Below are 20,022 nucleotides of genomic sequence, written 5' to 3'. Positions count from 1 at the left end.
CTGAGCCCATGTGGTGATATCCTTTACACACTGATGTGGCTTGTTGATGCAGTACAGCCTGAGGGATGGAAGGTCACGGGCTTAGCTGCTTACCTGCAGTGATTTCTCCACATTCTCTTTGATGATATTACGGAGCGTAGATGGTGAAATCCCTAAATTCCTTGCAATAGCTGCTTGAGAAAGGTTGTTCTTAAACTGTTCAACAATTTGCTCAGGCATTTGTTGACAAAGTGGTGACCCTCGCCCCATCCTTGTTTGTGAATGACTGAGCATTCCATGGAATCTACTTTTATACCCAATCATGGCACCCACCTGTTCCCAATTAGCCTGCACACCTGTGGGATGTTCCAAATAAGTGTTTGATGAGCATTCCTCAACTTTATCACTATTTATTGCCACCTTTCACAACTTCTTTGTCACGTGTTGCTGCCATCAAATTATAAACTTAATGATTATTTGCTTATCAGCTTGAACATGAAATATGTTGTCTTTGTAGCATATTCAACTGAATATGGCTTGAAAAGGATTTGCAAATCATTGTATTCCGTTTATATTTACATCTAACACCATTTACCAACTCATATGGAAACGGGGTTTGTATATATATATATATATATATATATATATATATATATATATATATATATATATATATATATATATATATATATATATATTAGAGTTCAGTGTGATCACACCTCTTAAATACGTGCAGTGACCAATTATGAAAATTGCATCACAGCATAAAAATAGGTTGTACGTTATCTTGTACAAGCACGTCTATGAGGGGTGGTGAGGTTTATGTGTGTGTGTGTGTGTGTGTGTGTGTGTGTGTGTGTGTGTGTGTGTGTGTGTGTGTGTGTGTGTGTGTGTGTGTGTGTGTGTGTGTGAGCGAGGGAGGGCGGGGCGAGCGAGGAGAAGCATGACCTACATTTGGCAAAGCTGATGGTACGAGCATGAAAGTGGCCAACATCACCCCACAGCTCCTCAGCACCGAGCCTCCTGATTGGCTGAGCTCAGCCCAGTCTGACAACAGCACTGGGGGGGGGGGGGGGGGGGGGGGGGGGGGGGGACATACATTATGTGTAAAAAGGAGAAGGTAGAACTGGAAGATGATTGGATGGAGAGAAAAGTGGGGAGTTTTTGTCATATTTGTTGTTGTTGTTGTTGTTGTTGTTGTTGTTGTTGTTGTTGTTGTTGTTGTTGTTGTTGTTGTTGTTGTTGTTGTTGTTGTTGTTGTTGTTGAAGGAACATGCTTGGAAAATATTCAAGTGTGCAACATTTAAATAGAAAGAAGAAATACATTTTAAAAAAAAAGATTTGTATTTCCAGCCTGTTGTAGGCCACATAAATGATGTGGTGCACCACGTTCAAATTATGGGACAAGCCACATTAAAAAGATTTGGCGGGCCACAATAAAATTGTGGAACAGGCCACAATAAAATGATGTGGAGGTACAAAACAATGATGAGGCAGTCCACATTTGAACGATGCGGTGGGGAACATTAAAATGATGTGGCGTGCCAAATTCATATTATCTGTCGGGCCACTTTAAAATTAAGTGGCAGTCCACAATAAAATGATGTGGAAGTCCAAAGTAAAATGATATGGCAGGCCACATAAAATGATGTGGCGGTCCACATAAAATGATGTGGCGGTCCAGATAAAATGATGTGGCATTCCACAGTAAAATGATGTGGCATTTCACAATAAAATGATGTGGAAGTCCACATGAAATTATGTGGCAGTCCACAATAAAATGATGTGGCGGTCCACATAAAATGATGTGTCAGTCCACTACAAAATGAGGTGGCATTCTAAAATAAAATGATGTGGAAGTCCAAAGTAAAATGATGTGGCAGGCCACATAAAATGATGTGGCAGTACACAATAAAATGATGTGGAAGTCCAAAGTAAAATGATGTGGCAGGCCACGTAAAATGATGTGGCAGTACACAATAAAATGATGTGGCGGTCCACATAAAATGATGTGGCGGTCCAGATAAAATGATGTGGCATTCCACAATAAAATTATGTGGCATTCCACAATAAAATGATGTGGAAGTCCAAGGTAAAATGATGTGGCAGGCCACAATAAAATTAAGTGGCAGTCTACAATAAAATGTTGTGGCATTCTAAAATAAAATGCTGTGGCAGTCCACATAAAATGATGTGGCATTCTAAAATAAAATAATGTGGCAGTCCACATAAAATGATATATCAGTCCACGATAAAATTAAGTGGCATTCTAAAATAAAATGATGTGGAAGTCCAAAGTAAAATGATGTGCCAGGCCACAATAAAATTAAGTGGCAGTCTACAATAAAATAATGTGGCGGTCCACATAAAATGATGTGGCATTCTAAAATAAAATAATGTGTCAGTCCACAATAAAATTAAGTGGCAGTCTACAATAAAATGATGTGGCATTCTAAAATAAAATTAAGTGGCAGTCCACATAAAATGATGTGGCATTCTAAAATAAAATGATGTGGAAGTCCACGATAAAATTAAGTGGCATTCTAAAATAAAATGATGTGGAAGTCCAAAGTAAAATGATGTGCCAGGCCACAATACAATTAAGTGGCAGTCTACAATAAAATAATGTGGTGGTCCACATAAAATTATGTGGCATTCTAAAATAAAATAATGTGTCAGTCCACGATAAAATTATGTGGCATTCTAAAATAAAATGATGTGGAAGTCCAAAGTAAAATGATGTGCCAGGCCACAATAAAATTAAGTGGCAGTCTACAATAAAATGATGTGGCAGTCCACATAAAATGATGTGGCGGTCCACAATAAAATGATGTGGCAGTCCACATAAAATGATGTGGCATTCTAAAATAAAATGATGTGGAAGTCCACATAAAATGATGTGGCATTCTAAAATAAAATAATGTGGCAGTCCACATAAAATGATGTATCAGTCCACGATAAAATTATGTGGCATTCTAAAATAAAATGATGTGGAAGTCCAAAGTAAAATGATGTGCCAGGCCACAATAAAATTAAGTGGCAGTCTACAATAAAATAATGTGGCGGTCCACATAAAATGATGTGGCATTCTAAAATAAAATAATGTGTCAGTCAGGTTAATATTATCTGTCGGGCCACAGTAAAATTAAATGGCTGGCCACAATTAAACAATGTGGTGGTCCACAATAAAGTGAGGTGGCATTCTAAAATAAAATGATGTAGCATATTATATACAGTGGTGGTCAAAAGTTTACATACACGTGTCATGGCTGTCTTGACTTTACAATATATATACTGTGGTGAGGTGGCGACTTGTCCAGGGTGTACCCCGCCTTCCGCCCGAATGCAGCTGAGATAGGCTTCAGCAACCCCAGAAAGGGACAAGCGGTAGAAAATGGATATATATATATATATATATATATATATATATATATATATATATATATATATATATATATATATATATATATATATATATATATATATATATATATATATATATATATATATATATATATATATATATGTGTGTGTGTGTGTGTGTGTGTGTGTGTGTGTGTGTGTGTGTGTGTGTGTGTGTGTGTGTACTGTGGTGTAGTAGAAGCTGAGTCCCACCTGTGCAGGTGAAGACAAGCAGTGTCCTTCCCTGAGATCCCCCAGCAGGCACAAAGCATTGTGGGAATCTCTCTGGCTCCTCGCAGCTTTCATCTCCAAGTTGTTTCCATAGAAACGCTACGTTCGCTGGCTGCCTGGCTGCCACACCACGCCTATGGAGACGCGTCCTCAGTGCACACCCGCCCTCCAATAGTGAAGACGCCATCTTGGTCATTGATCCTGGATGGCAAATAAGGAAGAGGTGTTATTAAGGAGGTGTTATTAAGGAGGTGTTATTAAGGAGGTGTTATTAAGGAGGTGTTATTAAGGAGGTGTTATTAAGGAGGTGTTATTAAGGAGGTGTTATTAAGGAGGTGTTATTAAGGAGGTGTTATTAAGGAGGTGTTATTAAGGAGGTGTTATTAAGGAGGTGTTATTAATGCAGTGCTTCAAATGTTGACGTCCTCGTCGCTGGACCTATTTTACCGTCTTCATCGCATTTTTTGGAATACTTAATAAAATATATAAATATATATATAATTTATAAAAATGTATTTATGTATATATATATTTTTTTAATATGTAATGTTTTTATTTTTTTTATTTTATTATTTTTAATTTAAAAAATATAATATTTAATGAAAAAAATAACATAAGTATTTTTTTTAAAAATACATTTAAAAAAACTTTAAATAAAACATATGTATAATTAATTATAATTTTAATGTATTTATTTATTTATTTATTTATTTAAATATATAAATTCATAATAAAATATAATTATATTTATAAAACACATATATATATATATATATATAAATTAAATATAAAATATACATTTTAAAATATATATAGATACATAAATATAAATATATATATATATATGTATCATTTTTCTAAACACCGAGAATACAAAGATGGTATCTGCTTGCTCGTTGGGGTCACCTCAGGTGTGGTAAGGACAGGTGCGGTCAGAGCGTGTCCTCAGAAGACCTCACCCTCCCTCACGCATCGCTGATACAGAACGTGTCGGCTTTTATTTTGAAAGTCTGGCATGGGTGATAAGATCCTGTCGGAAAAAAAAAAAATATATATATATATATATTTTTTGAAACCGCATAGAAATAGAAGTCACACACACACACACACACACACACACACACACACACACACACACACACACACACACACACACACACACACACGCACACACACAGCGGATCTCGCCCGTTTGCTGCATATGTTCTGGTTTCCATGGAGACACACAGTTAAAAATAAAATGGCTGGTCTTGTGCCACTTTAGCAACATGGCTGAGAACTTTTATTGTTGTTGTGTTTGTCAACATCTGTCATGTCAACTTCTCTGGATGGGACTGCTTGTATCACACGTGATATCACACACAAGTTAACACTCTGCTTGTATCACACATGATATCACACACAAGTTAACACGCTGCTTGTATCACACATGATATCACACACAAATAAACACTCTGCTTGTATCACACATGATATCACACACTAGTAAACATGCTGTGGGACTGCTTGTATTGCACATGATATCACACACAAGTAAACACGCTGCAGGACTGCTTGTATCGCACATGATATCACGCACAAGTAAACACGCTGCAGGATTTCTTGTATCGCACATGATATCACGCACAAGTAAACATGCTGTAGGACTGCTTGTATCGCACATGATGTCACGCACAAGTAAACACGCTGCAGGATTTCTTGTATCGCACATGATATCACACACAGGTAAACACGCTGCAAGACTGCTTGTATCGCACATGATATCACGCAAAAGTAAACACGCTGCAGGACTGCTTGTATCGCACATGATATCGCACTCATAGCTGTCCTACATGCTGTAAGACTGCTTGTATCGCACATGATATCACGCACAAGTAAACACGCTGCAGGATTTCTTGTATCGCACATGATATCACACACAAGTAAACATGCTGTAGGACTGCTTGTATCGCACATGATATCACGCACAAGTAAACACGCTGCAGGACTGCTTGTATCGCACATGATATCACACACAAGTAAACACGCTGCAGGACTGCTTATATCACACATGATATCACACTCATAGCAGTCCTACATGCTGTAGGACTGCTTGTATCGCACATGATATCACGCACAAGTAAACACGCTGCAGGATTTCTTGTATCGCACATGATATCACACACAAGTAAACATGCTGTAGGACTGCTTGTATCGCACATGATATCACACACAAGTAAACACTCCGCTTGTATCACACATGTTATCACACACAAGTAAACACTCTGCTTGTATCGCACATGATATCACACACAAGTAAACACGCTGCAGGACTGCTTGTATCGCACATGATATCACACACAGGCAAACACGCTGCAGGACTGCTTGTATCGCACATGATATCACACACAGGCAAACACGCTGCAGGACTGCTTGTATCGCACATGATATCATACACAAGTTATTTCATGTTTACAGGGCCTTTATGATGTAAAAAAAACACAACTATATTTAGAAGGTTGTCAACAGTGTGTATGCTCCATCTATGAAAATATTACATTTATTAAGGTTTTTTACATTTTTTATTTTTTTATTAATTTAGTATTTTTTATAATTGTTTTAAATTTTTTATTTTTTTATTTATTAATGTTAATTTCTGTTTTGCGTAAATCCATATAGCAGGGCCAGGTCAAGGATTGATTGATTGATTGATTGATTGATTGATTGATTGATTGACTGAAACTTGTATTAGTAGATTGCACAGTACAGTACATATTCTATTTTATTAGTAGATTGCACAGTACAGTACATATTTATTAGTAGATTGCACAGTACAGTACATATTTATTAGTAGATTACACAGTACAGTACATATTTATTAGTAGATTGCACAGTACAGTACATATTTATTAGTAGATTGCACAGTACAGTACATATTTATTAGTAGATTGCACAGTACAGTACATATTTATTAGTAGATTACACAGTACAGTACATATTTATTAGTAGATTGCACAGTACAGTACATATTTATTAGTAGATTGCACAGTACAGTACATATTTATTAGTAGATTGCACAGTACAGTACATATTTATTAGTAGATTGCACAGTACAGTACATATTCCCTACAATTGCCCACTAAATGGTAACACCCCAATAAGTTTTTCCACTTCTTTAAGTCGTTAATCAACTCATGGAAAGATTGAATCCACGTGTATTTATTGAAGGAAATAGTTGTCAAACTAACAGTTTCCTAACTTCAACACAAAGGAGGGTTGAGTGTAGCATGGAGTGCCAGCAGGGGGCAGTGTAGTGTTTAGGTCTAGGCGCCTACAAAGTGAGTTCTAGAAAAAGTGTCCAAGTTAAGGTGGTGCCAGAAAGGAGCAGGGTGTGTCACAAACAATGTTGTGTTGATATGTGGTGATGCTAAAAATACTTGCTGCTGACTGGACATGAACGTGAACGTGAATAGCAATCAGCCTCTCAATGTCACTACATAAAGCAGCGGCAGGTCAAAGGAGGGCAGCCAGGATGTGAGAGAGTGAACAATGGTGCAGGTGTGCGGCACAAAGAGGGTGAATATTCATGCAGACACCTGATTGGTCCTTCAATTTCAAAGAAATGAACGATCAAACAGAAACAAGAAGAACTATCATCACTTATGTTTGATGTTTTATTACATGTTTTGTGAAAAAAAACATCTTTTTTTCTGTAACCACCATAGAAGTAAATATCAGTATTGTTTACATTTTAATTAATACTGGTAATAATGTGTGTTGTTTACATTTGAATTAATACTAGTAATAATATGTATTGTTTACATTTTAATCAATACTAGTAATAATAGGTGGAGTTTACATTTGAATCAATACTAGTAATAATAAGTATTGTTTACATTATAATCAATACTAGTAATAATAGAGTGTTTACATGTTAATCAATGCTAGTATTAATATGTATTGTTTACATTTTAATCAGTACTAGTAATAATAAGTATTGTTTACATTTTAATCAATACTATTAGCAATAGGTATTATTTACATTTTAATTATTACTAGTAATAATATGTATTGTGTACAGTTTAATCAACACCAGTAGTAATAAGTATTTTTTACATTTTAATCGATAATAGTAATAATAAGTATTGTTTACATTTTAATCAATACTATTAGCAATAGGTATTGTTTACATTTTAATCAGTACTAGTAATTATATGTATTGTTTACATTTTATTCAATATTAGTAATAATAAGTATTGTTTACATTTTAATCAATACGAGTAATAATATGTGTTGTTTACATTTTAATCAATACTAGTAATAATATGTATTGTTTACATTTTATTAAATATTAGTAATAATAAGTACTGTTTACATTTTAATCAATACTACTAATAATATGTATTGTTTACATTTTATTCAATATCAGTAATAATAAGTATTGTTTACATTTTAATCAATACTAGTAATAATAAGTATTGTTTACATTTTAATCAATACGAGTAATAATAAGTATTGTTTACATTTTAATCAATACTAGTAATAATATGTATTGTTTACATTTGATTAAATATTAGTAATAATAAGTATTGTTTACATTTTAATCAATACTAGTAATAATATGTATTGTTTACATTTTAATCAATACTAGTAATAATAGGTATTGTTTACATTTTAATCAATACTAATAATATAACTATAGATGTCAACATTGTGTATGTACTAAAAGATTAATTCATGATTGTTGTGTTTGGTAAAAACTTAACTATTTTAGGTTTTGATTGCATTTGACTTCTTTTATTTAGACTTGTCGAGTTGGTGCTTTTGGAAACACTCGTAGCAAACAAGCGTTTAAGAAATACAAATAATATCCAGATAATACTTCAATGGGAAATAAATAACTTTAAAAGTATATCAAACAAACCTTTCACTGCAAACTCCTGCATTTGTCCACTCTGCTCTCTTGGACTGAAGTGTGAGCTACTTTTGTCGTCGTCTTTAGTAAAATCTTGCACTCTTCCGCCCTTTTTGGTGACCTCTCGAGGAACTCTGAAGAAACGTGTATCCTTTTTGGGATTTGAACGGTTCATACAGCCTAAAACCATATATATATATATATATATATATATATATATATATATATATATATATGTATATAATGTGTGTTTTTTTTTTTACTTTACTAATAAGAAATTGTGCTTTTTGGGAGATATTTTTAGTAAATAACATCAAATTGTACTTCAACATGTTTGTATGTGATGACTCCAACAATGATGTTTTACATGGAATGATTATTCAATCATGAGTTTGTTCATGAATCAATAAACGATCATGTTGTTTACAATAAGTGATGTCCAAATCAATAAACGATCATGTTGTTTACAATAAGTCATGTCCAAAAGTATTTGCTGAAATGAGAATCTATGAAGTACGTCAACTAAAAGTTGTGAAGGTTGAACTCATCTTTTTCATTCTGATCAGAGAAATTCACCACAAACAAACAAACAAACAAACAAACAAACAAACAAACAAACAAACAATAATGAAAGACTTTACTGACACCTACAGGACAAATGTCCACAGTGGAGGTTTTTACTGTACTGCTCTACTGTACCCCTGTACTGTACTGCTGTACTGTACTCCTGTACTGTACTGCTGTACTGTACTCCTGTGCTGTACTTCTGTACTGTAATGTACTGCAATGTACTGCTGTACTGTACTTCTGTACTGTACTGCTGTACTGTACTCCTGTACTGTACTGCTGTACTGTACTTCTGTACTGTACTGCTGTACTGTACTCCTGTACTGTACTGCTGTACTGTACTGTACTGTACTGTACTGCTGTATTGTACTTCTGTACTGTACTGTACTGTACTGTACTTCTGTACTGTACTGTACTGCTGTATTATACTCCTGTACTGTACCCCTGTACTGTACTTCTGTACTGTACTGTACTGTACTGTACTGCTGTACTGTACTCCTTTACTGTACTGTATCCTGTTCTGTACTGCTGTACTGTAATATGACTTTTGTTTGTTGTGTTGTTGTGTGTATTACTATATATTAGTGTGTATTACTGAATATTAGTGTGTATTAGTGTGTCTTTTAGTGTGTAGTATTGTATATTAGTGTGTATTAGTGTCTCTTTTAGTGTGTAGTACTGTATATTAGTGTGTATTACTGTATATTAGTGTGTATTAGTGTCTCTTTTAGTGTGTAGTACTGTATATTAGTGTGTATTACTGTATATTAGTGTTTATTACTATGTATTAGTGTGTATTACTGTGTATTAGTGGGTATTAGTGTATATTGGCGAGTATTTGAGTGTATTAGTGTATAATAGTGTGTATTACTGTATATTAGTGTGTATTATTTTGTATATTAGTGTTAATGAGTGCGTATTAGTGTGTATTACTGCATATTAGTGTGTATTATTTTGTATATTAGTGTATATGAGTGTGTATTAGTGTGTATTACTGTATATTAGTGTGTATTATTTTGTATATTGGTGTATATGAGTGCGTATTAGTGTGTATTACTGCATATTAGTGTGTATTATTTTGTATATTAGTGTATATGAGTGCGTATTAGTGTGTATTAGCGTATATTGGTATGTATTTGTTTGTGTTGGTGAGTATTGGTATGTATAAGTGTGTGTATTAGTGTCTATTGGCGTGTATTTGTGTGTATTAGTGTATATTAGTGTGTATTAGCTTGTGTATATGCATGTATTGGGGAGTGTTAGTGCATATTTGTGTTTATTGTTTTGTATAAGAGTGTATTAGTGTGCATTAGTGTGTATTTGTGTATATTAGTGTGTATTATTTTGTACAAGTGTGTATTTGTGTATATTAGTGTGTATTATTTTGTCTAAGTGTGAATTAGTGTATATTAGTGAGTATTATTTTGTATAAGTGTGTATCAGAGTATATTAGTGTGTATTAGTGTTGTTCTCACCTGTGTGGAACATGAAGTAAACAGGAAGTAGTTCTCACCTGTGTGGAACATGAAGCAAACAGGAAGTTGTTCTCCCCTGTGTGGAACATGAAGTAAACAGGAAGTAGTTGTCACCTGTGTGGAACATGAAGTAAACAGGAAGTAGTTGTCACCTGTGTGGAACATGAAGTAAACAGGAAGTAGTTCTCACCTGTGTGGAACATGAAGCAAACAGGAAGTTGTTCTCCCCTGTGTGGAACATGAAGTAAACAGGAAGTAGTTGTCACCTGTGTGGAACATGAAGTAAACAGGAAGTAGTTGTCACCTGTGTGGAACATGAAGTAAACAGGAAGTTGTTCTCACCTGTGTGGAACATGAAGTAAACAGGAAGTAGTTGTCACCTGTGTGGAACATGAAGTAAACAGGAAGTAGTTGTCACCTGTGTGGAACATGAAGTAAACAGGAAGTAGTTGTCACCTGTGTGGAACATGAAGTAAACAGGAAGTTGTTCTCACCTATGTGGAACATGAAGTAAACAGGAAGTAGTTGTCACCTGTGTGGAACATGAAGTACACAGGAAGTAGTTGTCACCTGTGTGGAACATGAAGTAAACAGGAAGTAGTTGTCACCTGTGTGGAACATGAAGTAAACAGGAAGTAGTTGTCACCTGTGTGGAACATGAAGTAAACAGGAAGTAGTTCTCCCCTGTGTGGAACATGAAGTAAACAGGAAGTAGTTGTCACCTGTGTGGAACATGAAGTAAACAGGAAGTAGTTGTCACCTGTGTGGAACATGAAGTAAACAGGAAGTAGTTGTCACCTGTGTGGAACATGAAGTAAACAGGAAGTAGTTGTCACCTGTGTGGAACATGAAGTAAACAGGAAGTAGTTGTCACCTGTGTGGAACATGAAGTAAACAGGAAGTAGTTCTCACCTGTGTGGAACATGAAGTAAACAGGAAGTAATTCTCACCTGTGTGGAACATGAAGTAAACAGGAAGTAGTTGTCACCTGTGTGGAACATGAAGTAAACAGGAAGTAGTTGTCACCTGTGTGGAACATGAAGTACACAGGAAGTAGTTGTCACCTGTGTGGAACATGAAGTAAACAGGAAGTAGTTGTCACCTGTGTGGAACATGAAGTAAACAGGAAGTAGTTGTCCCCTGTGTGGAACATGAAGTAAACAGGAAGTAGTTCTCACCTGTGTGGAACATGAAGTACACAGGAAGTAGTTGTCACCTGTGTGGAACATGAAGTAAACAGGAAGTAGTTGTCACCTGTGTGGAACATGAAGTAAACAGGAAGTAGTTGTCACCTGTGTGGAACATGAAGTAAACAGGAAGTAGTTGTCACCTGTGTGGAACATGAAGTAAACATGAAGTAGTTCTCACCTGTGTGGAACATGAAGTAAACAGGAAGTAATTCTCACCTGTGTGGAACATGAAGTAAACAGGAAGTAGTTGTCACCTGTGTGGAACATGAAGTAAACAGGAAGTAGTTGTCACCTGTGTGGAACATGAAGTAAACAGGAAGTAGTTGTCACCTGTGTGGAACATGAAGTAAACAGGAAGTAGTTGTCACCTGTGTGGAACATGAAGTAAACAGGAAGTAGTTGTCACCTGTGTGGAACATGAAGTAAACAGGAAGTAGTTGTCACCTGTGTGGAACATGAAGTAAACAGGAAGTAGTTGTCACCTGTGTGGAACATGAAGTAAACAGGAAGTAGTTGTCACCTGTGTGGAACATGAAGTAAACAGGAAGTAGTTCTCACCTGTGTGGAACATGAAGTAAACAGGAAGTAATTAACAGGAAGTAGTTGTCACCTGTGTGGAACATGAAGTAAACAGGAAGTAGTTGTCACCTGTGTGGAACATGAAGTAAACAGGAAGTAGTTGTCACCTGTGTGGAACATGAAGTAAACAGGAAGTAGTTGTCACCTGTGTGGAACATGAAGTAAACAGGAAGTAGTTGTCACCTGTGTGGAACATGAAGTAAACAGGAAGTAGTTCTCACCTGTGTGGAACATGAAGTACACAGGAAGTAGTTGTCACCTGTGTGGAACATGAAGTAAACAGGAAGTAGTTGTCACCTGTGTGGAACATGAAGTAAACAGGAAGTAGTTGTCACCTGTGTGGAACATGAAGTAAACAGGAAGTAGTTGTCACCTTTGTGGAACATGAAGTACACAGGAAGTAGTTGTCACCTGTGTGGAACATGAAGTACACAGGAAGTAGTTGTCACCTGTGTGGAACATGAAGTAAACAGGAAGTAGTTGTCACCAGTAAACAGGAAGTAGTTGTCACCTGTGTGGAACATGAAGTACACAGGAAGTAGTTGTCACCTGTGTGGAACATGAAGTAAACAGGAAGTAGTTCTCACCTGTGTGGAACATGAAGTAAACAGGAAGTAGTTGTCACCTGTGTGGAACATGAAGTAAACAGGAAGTAGTTGTCACCTGTGTGGAACATGAAGTAAACAGGAAGTAGTTGTCACCTGTGTGGAACATGAAGTACACAGGAAGTAGTTGTCACCTGTGTGGAACATGAAGTAAACAGGAAGTAGTTGTCACCTGTGTGGAACATGAAGTACACAGGAAGTAGTTGTCACCTGTGTGGAACACACCTGCAGGACGTCTGACAGGTTGTGTCTTCTTCTTGCAGCTGTGTCCAACCTGGACGTCGAGAGCAAACTGTCACTCCATTATCAGTCGCCATGGCAACAACAACAACACCTCTTCCACCTGTGCACTCGCGCTCCCTGCCTGCAGGAGATGCACAACAAGGCTCACCTGAGTCTCAGAGGTGACACACCTGTCTCACTGCATCTCAACACACCTGTCTCACTGCATCTCAACACACCTGTCTCACTGCATGTCAACACACCTGTCTCACTGCATCTCAACACACCTGTCTCACTGCATCTCAACACACCTGTCTCACTGCATCTCAACACACCTGTCTCACTGCATGTCAACACACCTGTCTCACTGCATCTCAACACACCTGTCTCACTGCATGTCAACACACCTGTCTCACTGCATCTCAACACACCTGTCTCACTGCATGTCAACACACCTGTCTCACTGCATGTCAACACACCTGTCTCACTGCATCTCAACACACCTGTCTCACTGCATGTCAACACACCTGTCTCACTGCATGTCAACACACCTGTCTCACTGCATGTCAACACACCTGTCTCACTGCATCTCAACACACCTGTCTCACTGCATCTCAACACACCTGTCTCACTGCATGTCAACACACCTGTCTCACTGCATCTCAACACACCTGTCTCACTGCATCTCAACACACCTGTCTCACTGCATGTCAACACACCTGTCTCACTGCATCTCAACACACCTGTCTCACTGCACCTCAACACACCTGTCTCACTGCATGTCAACACACCTGTCTCACTGCATGTCAACACACCTGTCTCACTGCATCTCAACACACCTGTCTCCCTGCACCATCATGTCAACACACCTGTCTCACTGCATGTCAACACACCTGTCTCACTGCATGTCAACACACATGTCTCACTGCACCATAATGTCAACACACCTGTCTCACTGCATGTCAACACACCAGTCTCACTGCATGTCAACACACCTGTCTCACTGCACCATCATGTCAACACACCTGTCTCACTGCACCATCATGTCAACACACCTGTCTCGCTGCACCATCATGTCAACACACCTGTCTCACTGCACCATCATGTCAACACACCTGTCTCACTGCACCATCATTTCAACACACCTGTCTCGCTGCACCATCATGTCAACACACCTGTCTCACTGCATGTCAACACACCTGTCTCGCTGCACCATCATGTCAACACACCTGTCTCACTGCACCATCATGTCAACACACCTGTCTCACTGCATGTCAACACACCTGTCTCGCTGCACCATCATGTCAACACACCTGTCTCACTGCATCTCAACACACCTGTCTCACTGCATCTCAACACACCTGTCTCACTGCATGTCAACACACCTGTCTCACTGCATCTCAACACACCTGTCTCCCTGCACCATCATGTCAACACACCTGTCTCACTGCATGTCAACACACCTGTCTCACTGCATGTCAACACACATGTCTCACTGCACCATAATGTCAACACACCTGTCTCACTGCATGTCAACACACCAGTCTCACTGCATGTCAACACACCTGTCTCACTGCACCATCATGTCAACACACCTGTCTCACTGCACCATCATGTCAACACGCCTGTCTCACTGCACCATCATGTCAACACACCTGTCTCGCTGCACCATCATGTCAACACACCTGTCTCACTGCACCATCATGTCAACACACCTGTCTCACTGCACCATCATTTCAACACACCTGTCTCGCTGCACCATCATGTCAACACACCTGTCTCACTGCATGTCAACACACCTGTCTCGCTGCACCATCATGTCAACACACCTGTCTCACTGCACCATCATGTCAACACACCTGTCTCACTGCATGTCAACACACCTGTCTCGCTGCACCATCATGTCAACACACCTGTCTCACTGCACCATCATTAAGTATACGTTGGTGTGTTCAGAAGACAAGGTGAGTCAGAGGTCAAATAGTCGTGAGAGGACCAAGGTGACCATGACTATCTCAGCTGCCCCGCCCCTTCCCACCTTCCCGTCGCCACACAGCATCCGCCGCCAACAAAGAAGTCGACTGGCACAGGCGGTAAGCAACCAACTCTGCACAACACTAATCTTTTACCACAGGAGAGTCCAAAGTCTCCATGTTTCAACAACCCTCATTATAGTCATTAAACAACATCAACATCATAACAATCATCATAGTCATTAAACAACATCAACATCATAACAATCATCATAGTCATTAAACAACATCAACATAATAACAATCATCATAGTCATTAAACAACATCAACATCATAACAATCATCATAGTCATTAAACAACATCAACATAATAACAATCATCATAGTCATTAAACAACATCAACATCATAACAATCATCATAGTCATTAAACAACATCAACATCATAACAATCATCATAGTCATTAAACAACATCAACATCATAACAATCATCATAGTCATTAAACAACATCAACATAATAACAATCATCATAGTCATTAAACAACATCAACATAATAACAATCATCATAGTCATTAAACAACATCAACATCATAACAATCATCATAGTCATTAAACAACATCAACATCATAACAATCATCATAGTCATTAAACAACATCAACATCATAACAATCATCATAGTCATTAAACAACATCAACATCATAACAATCATCATAGTCATTAAACGACATCAACATCATAACAATCATCATAGTCATTAAACAACATCAACATAATAACAATCATCATAGTCATTAAACAACATCAACATAATAACAATCATCATAGTCATTAAACAACATCAACATCATAACAATCATCATAGTCATTAAACAACATCAACATAATAACAATCATCATAGTCATTAAACAACATCAACATAATAACAATCATCATAGTCATTAAACAACATCAACATAATAACAATCATCATAGTCATTAAACAACATCAACATCATAACTATCATCATAGTCATTAAACAACATCAACATCATAACAATCATCATAGTCATTAAACAACATCAACATAATAACAATCATCATAGTCATTAAACAACATCAACATCATAACAATCATCATAGTCATTAAACAACATCAACATCATAACAATCATCATAGTCATTAAACAACATCAACATCATAACAATCATCATAGTCATTAAACAACATCAACATAATAACAATCATCATAGTCATTAAACAACATCAACATCATAACAATCATCATAGTCATTAAACAACATCAACATAATAACAATCATCATAGTCATTAAACAACATCAACATAATAACAATCATCATAGTCATTAAACAACATCAACATAAACAAGTGTAATAAAAGAGTAATAAAACGGTCACTTCTCAAAAAATAATAATGAATCAAAATGGACGTAGTTACAAATTATTGACATATCTAATTATTGTATTAGCACTGACTAAATATGCCTGATTAGCACTCCACACAAGTCAATAACATCAACAAAGTTCACCTTTGTGCATTCATGTACAGAACAAAAGTTTTGGAGGACAAAATGATACAAAGAAGGAGTGGCATAAAACACGTCTTTCTGTGGCAGCGTCTGAGAAAGTTGTACATGTAAACAAACTACAGTGAGTTCAAGGACCACTGAAATGAGTAGGACAAAACAGTGCTGACCAAATACTGTCATCAGTGAAGCATGTTGAATATAAACAGTGGTCTTTGTAACAATTAGTTGTACATGTAAACAAACTGCGGTGAGTTCAATGACCACTGAAATGAGTGTGACAAAACAGTGCTGACCAAATACTGTCATCAGTGAAGCATGTTGAATATAAACAGTGGTCTTTGTAACAATTAGTTGTACATGTAAACAAACTGGGGTGAGTTCAATGACCGCTGAAATGAGTGGGACAAAACAGTGCTGACCAAATACTGTCATCAGTGAAGCATGTTGAATATAAACAATTTCATATTTGTAACATTTAGGAAGCTTTGTGTCGTCTTTCTTCTTCTACACAAACTATTTTAAAACTAAAAATATATTTTGACCTCTTATTTTTCCATTTTCATACATTTTTGAAGAAGCTCCAGGGCTAAAGAGCCGCGGGTCTAGAGACTTAAGTGTTCAGTGCAAAATAAAAAAATGTATGACTTATTTTATAAGTGAGACCTTTTTCAATAGCCAACAATTTTAGTGAGATTTAAAAAAAAAAAAAAAAGAGTTTTTAAACTGTCGCTGCTCAAAAAATAATAATACATTAAAATCAATGTTGTTATAAATGATTGACATATTTAAGGATCCAATTACTCGCCAACACCAAATATACACTTTTTCATTCAAAGCTTTTCATTACATTTTTTGGGGCTGAACATTTTTTGAAAATGTGCGACACACTGACACACAACTGATGTTTGCAACACACTGACACACAACTGATGTTTGCAACACACAACTGATGTTTGCAACACGCTGACACACAACTGATGTTTGCAACACACTGACACACAACTGATGTTTGCAACACACTGACACACAACTGATGTTTGCAACACACAACTGATGTTTGCAACACACTGACACACAACTGATGTTTGCAACACACTGACACACAACTGATGTTTGCAACACACTGACACACAACTGATGTTTGCAACACACTGACACACAACTCCTTATTGTGTTGCTGAGCAGCAGGAGAGAGAAGAACGAGAGCGGGAGTTGGACCAACAACCCAGCCAGGTACAACAAACATCCATCAACGCTGAAATCACACAAAAATACACTTTTGTGGAGGCAAAACACACAAAAATGTTGTTTGTCACACCTAACAATTCACACGTTAAAATAACCTTTTTTGCAAGAAAAAAAAACTATTTTCTTCAATAAAAATAAAAATTTGCAAGTTTTAAAAAAAAAGTTCTTCAATAAAAATAACAATTTGCAAATTAAAAATAAATAAAAATTTCTTCAATAAAAAATAACAATTTGCAAGTTAAAAATAACATTTTCTTCAATAAAAACAACAATTTGTAAGTAAAAAAAAAAATTCTACAATAAAAATGACAATTTGAAAGTAAAAAAAAAACTATTTTCTTCAATAAAAACAACAATTTTCCAGTTAAATTTTTTTTTTCGTCAATAATAACAATTTGCAAGTTAAAAATAAATAAAAATTTCTTCAATAAAATAACAATTTGCAAGTTAAAAATACAATTTTCTTCAATAAAAACAACAATTTGCAAGTTAAAAAAACTTTTTCTTCTTTAATAAAAATAACATTGTGCAAGTAAAAAAAAAAAAATGTCTTCAATAAAAATAACAATTTGCAAGTAAAAAATAAATACAAATTTATTCAATTAAAATAACAATTTGCAAGTTAAAAATACAATTTTCTTCAATTAAAAACAACAATTTGCAAGTAAAAAAAAATTCTACAGTAAAAATAACATTTTGAAAGTTAAAAAAAAATATTTTCTTCAATAAAAACAACAATTTGCCAGTTAAAAAAAACAACATTTTTTTCTTCAATAAAAAAAAACAATTTGCAAGTTAAAAATGAATAAAAATTTCTTCAATAAAAAATAACAATTTGCAAGTTAAAAATAAAATTTTCTTCAATAAAAACAACAATTTGCAAGTTAAAAAAAACTTTTTCTTCTTCATAAAAAATAACATTGTGCAAGTAAAAAAAAAAAATTTCTTCAATAAAAATAACAATTTGTTAGTTAAAAAAAACGTATTTTTTTCTTCAATAAAAATAACAATTTGCAAGTTAAAAAAAATTATTTAATAAAAATAACATTGTGCAAGTAAAAAAAAAATGTCTTCAAAAAAATAACAATTTGCAAGTGAAAAATAAATACAAATTTATCCCACTAAAATAACAATTTGCAAGTTAAAAATACAATTTTCTTCAATAAAAACAACAATTTGCAAGTTAAAAACAACCTTTTCTTCTTCAATAAAAATAACATTGTGCAAGTAAAAAAAAAAATGTCTTCAATAAAAATAACAATTTGCAAGTTAAAAAAAACTAGTTTTTTCTTCAATAAAAATAACAATTTGCAATTAAAAAAATTCTTCAATAAAAATACCAATTTTCAAGTAAATTATTTTTTTAATTATTCAATAAAAACTACAATTTGCAAGTTAAAAATAAAAAAATGTCTTCAATTAAAAACAACAATTTGCAAGTTGAAAAAAAAAATGTTTTCGCTAAAAATACAAATTTGCAAATTAAAAAAAAAACATTTTCTTCAATAAAAATAACAATTTGCAAGTAAAAAATCTACAATAAAAATAACAATTTGAAAGTAAAAAATAAATACAAATTCATTCAATTAAAATAACAATTTGTAAGTTAAAAATAACATTTTCTTCAATAAAAACAACAATTTGCCAGTTAAAAAAAAAAATGTTCTTCAATAAAAGTAACAATTTGCAAGTTAAAAAATTATTCAATAAAAATAACAATTTGCAAGTTAAAAATAAAATTTTCTTCAATAAAAATAACAATTTGCAAGTTAAAAAAAACTTTTTTTTTCTTCAATAAAAATAACAATTTGCAAGTTAAAAACAATTTCTTCAATAAAAATAACAATTTGCAAGTAAAAAAATTTAAAATTATTCAATTAAAATAACAATTTGCTAAACGGTAGAAAATGGATGGATGGAAGTTAAAAATACAATTTTTTTCAATAAAAACAACAATTCGCAAGTTTAAAAAAACATTTTTTTCTTCAATAAAAATTACAATTTGCAAGTTAAAAATAAAAAAAATGTCTTGAAATTAAAAACAATTTGCAAGTTGAAAAAATTTTTTTTCTTCAATAAAAAATAATGTGCAAGTTAAAAGAAATTAATTTCTTCAATAAAA

General features: G+C 34.9%; 1 protein-coding gene across 2 annotated transcripts in view; it reads left to right on the top strand.

Annotated features, from left to right (window-relative positions):
• Nucleotides 1-20,022, top strand: part of nhsb (Nance-Horan syndrome b (congenital cataracts and dental anomalies)) — a 70,470-nt gene that overhangs the window by 28,949 nt on the left and 21,499 nt on the right. For both annotated transcript variants that reach the window (XM_062034794.1, XM_062034786.1), the window contains exons 2-4: nucleotides 13,186-13,326; nucleotides 15,101-15,237; nucleotides 17,838-17,885. In XM_062034794.1, the coding sequence (XP_061890778.1) occupies nucleotides 13,186-13,326; nucleotides 15,101-15,237; nucleotides 17,838-17,885 (326 nt within the window). The remainder of the gene's footprint in view (nucleotides 1-13,185; nucleotides 13,327-15,100; nucleotides 15,238-17,837; nucleotides 17,886-20,022) is intronic.

Source organism: Entelurus aequoreus, linkage group LG02 (genome assembly GCF_033978785.1).
Source record: "Entelurus aequoreus isolate RoL-2023_Sb linkage group LG02, RoL_Eaeq_v1.1, whole genome shotgun sequence".
Taxonomy (NCBI): domain Eukaryota; kingdom Metazoa; phylum Chordata; class Actinopteri; order Syngnathiformes; family Syngnathidae; genus Entelurus; species Entelurus aequoreus.
Note: the sequence above shows the minus strand (reverse complement) of the source record. Positions and strands in the feature narration are given on the sequence as shown.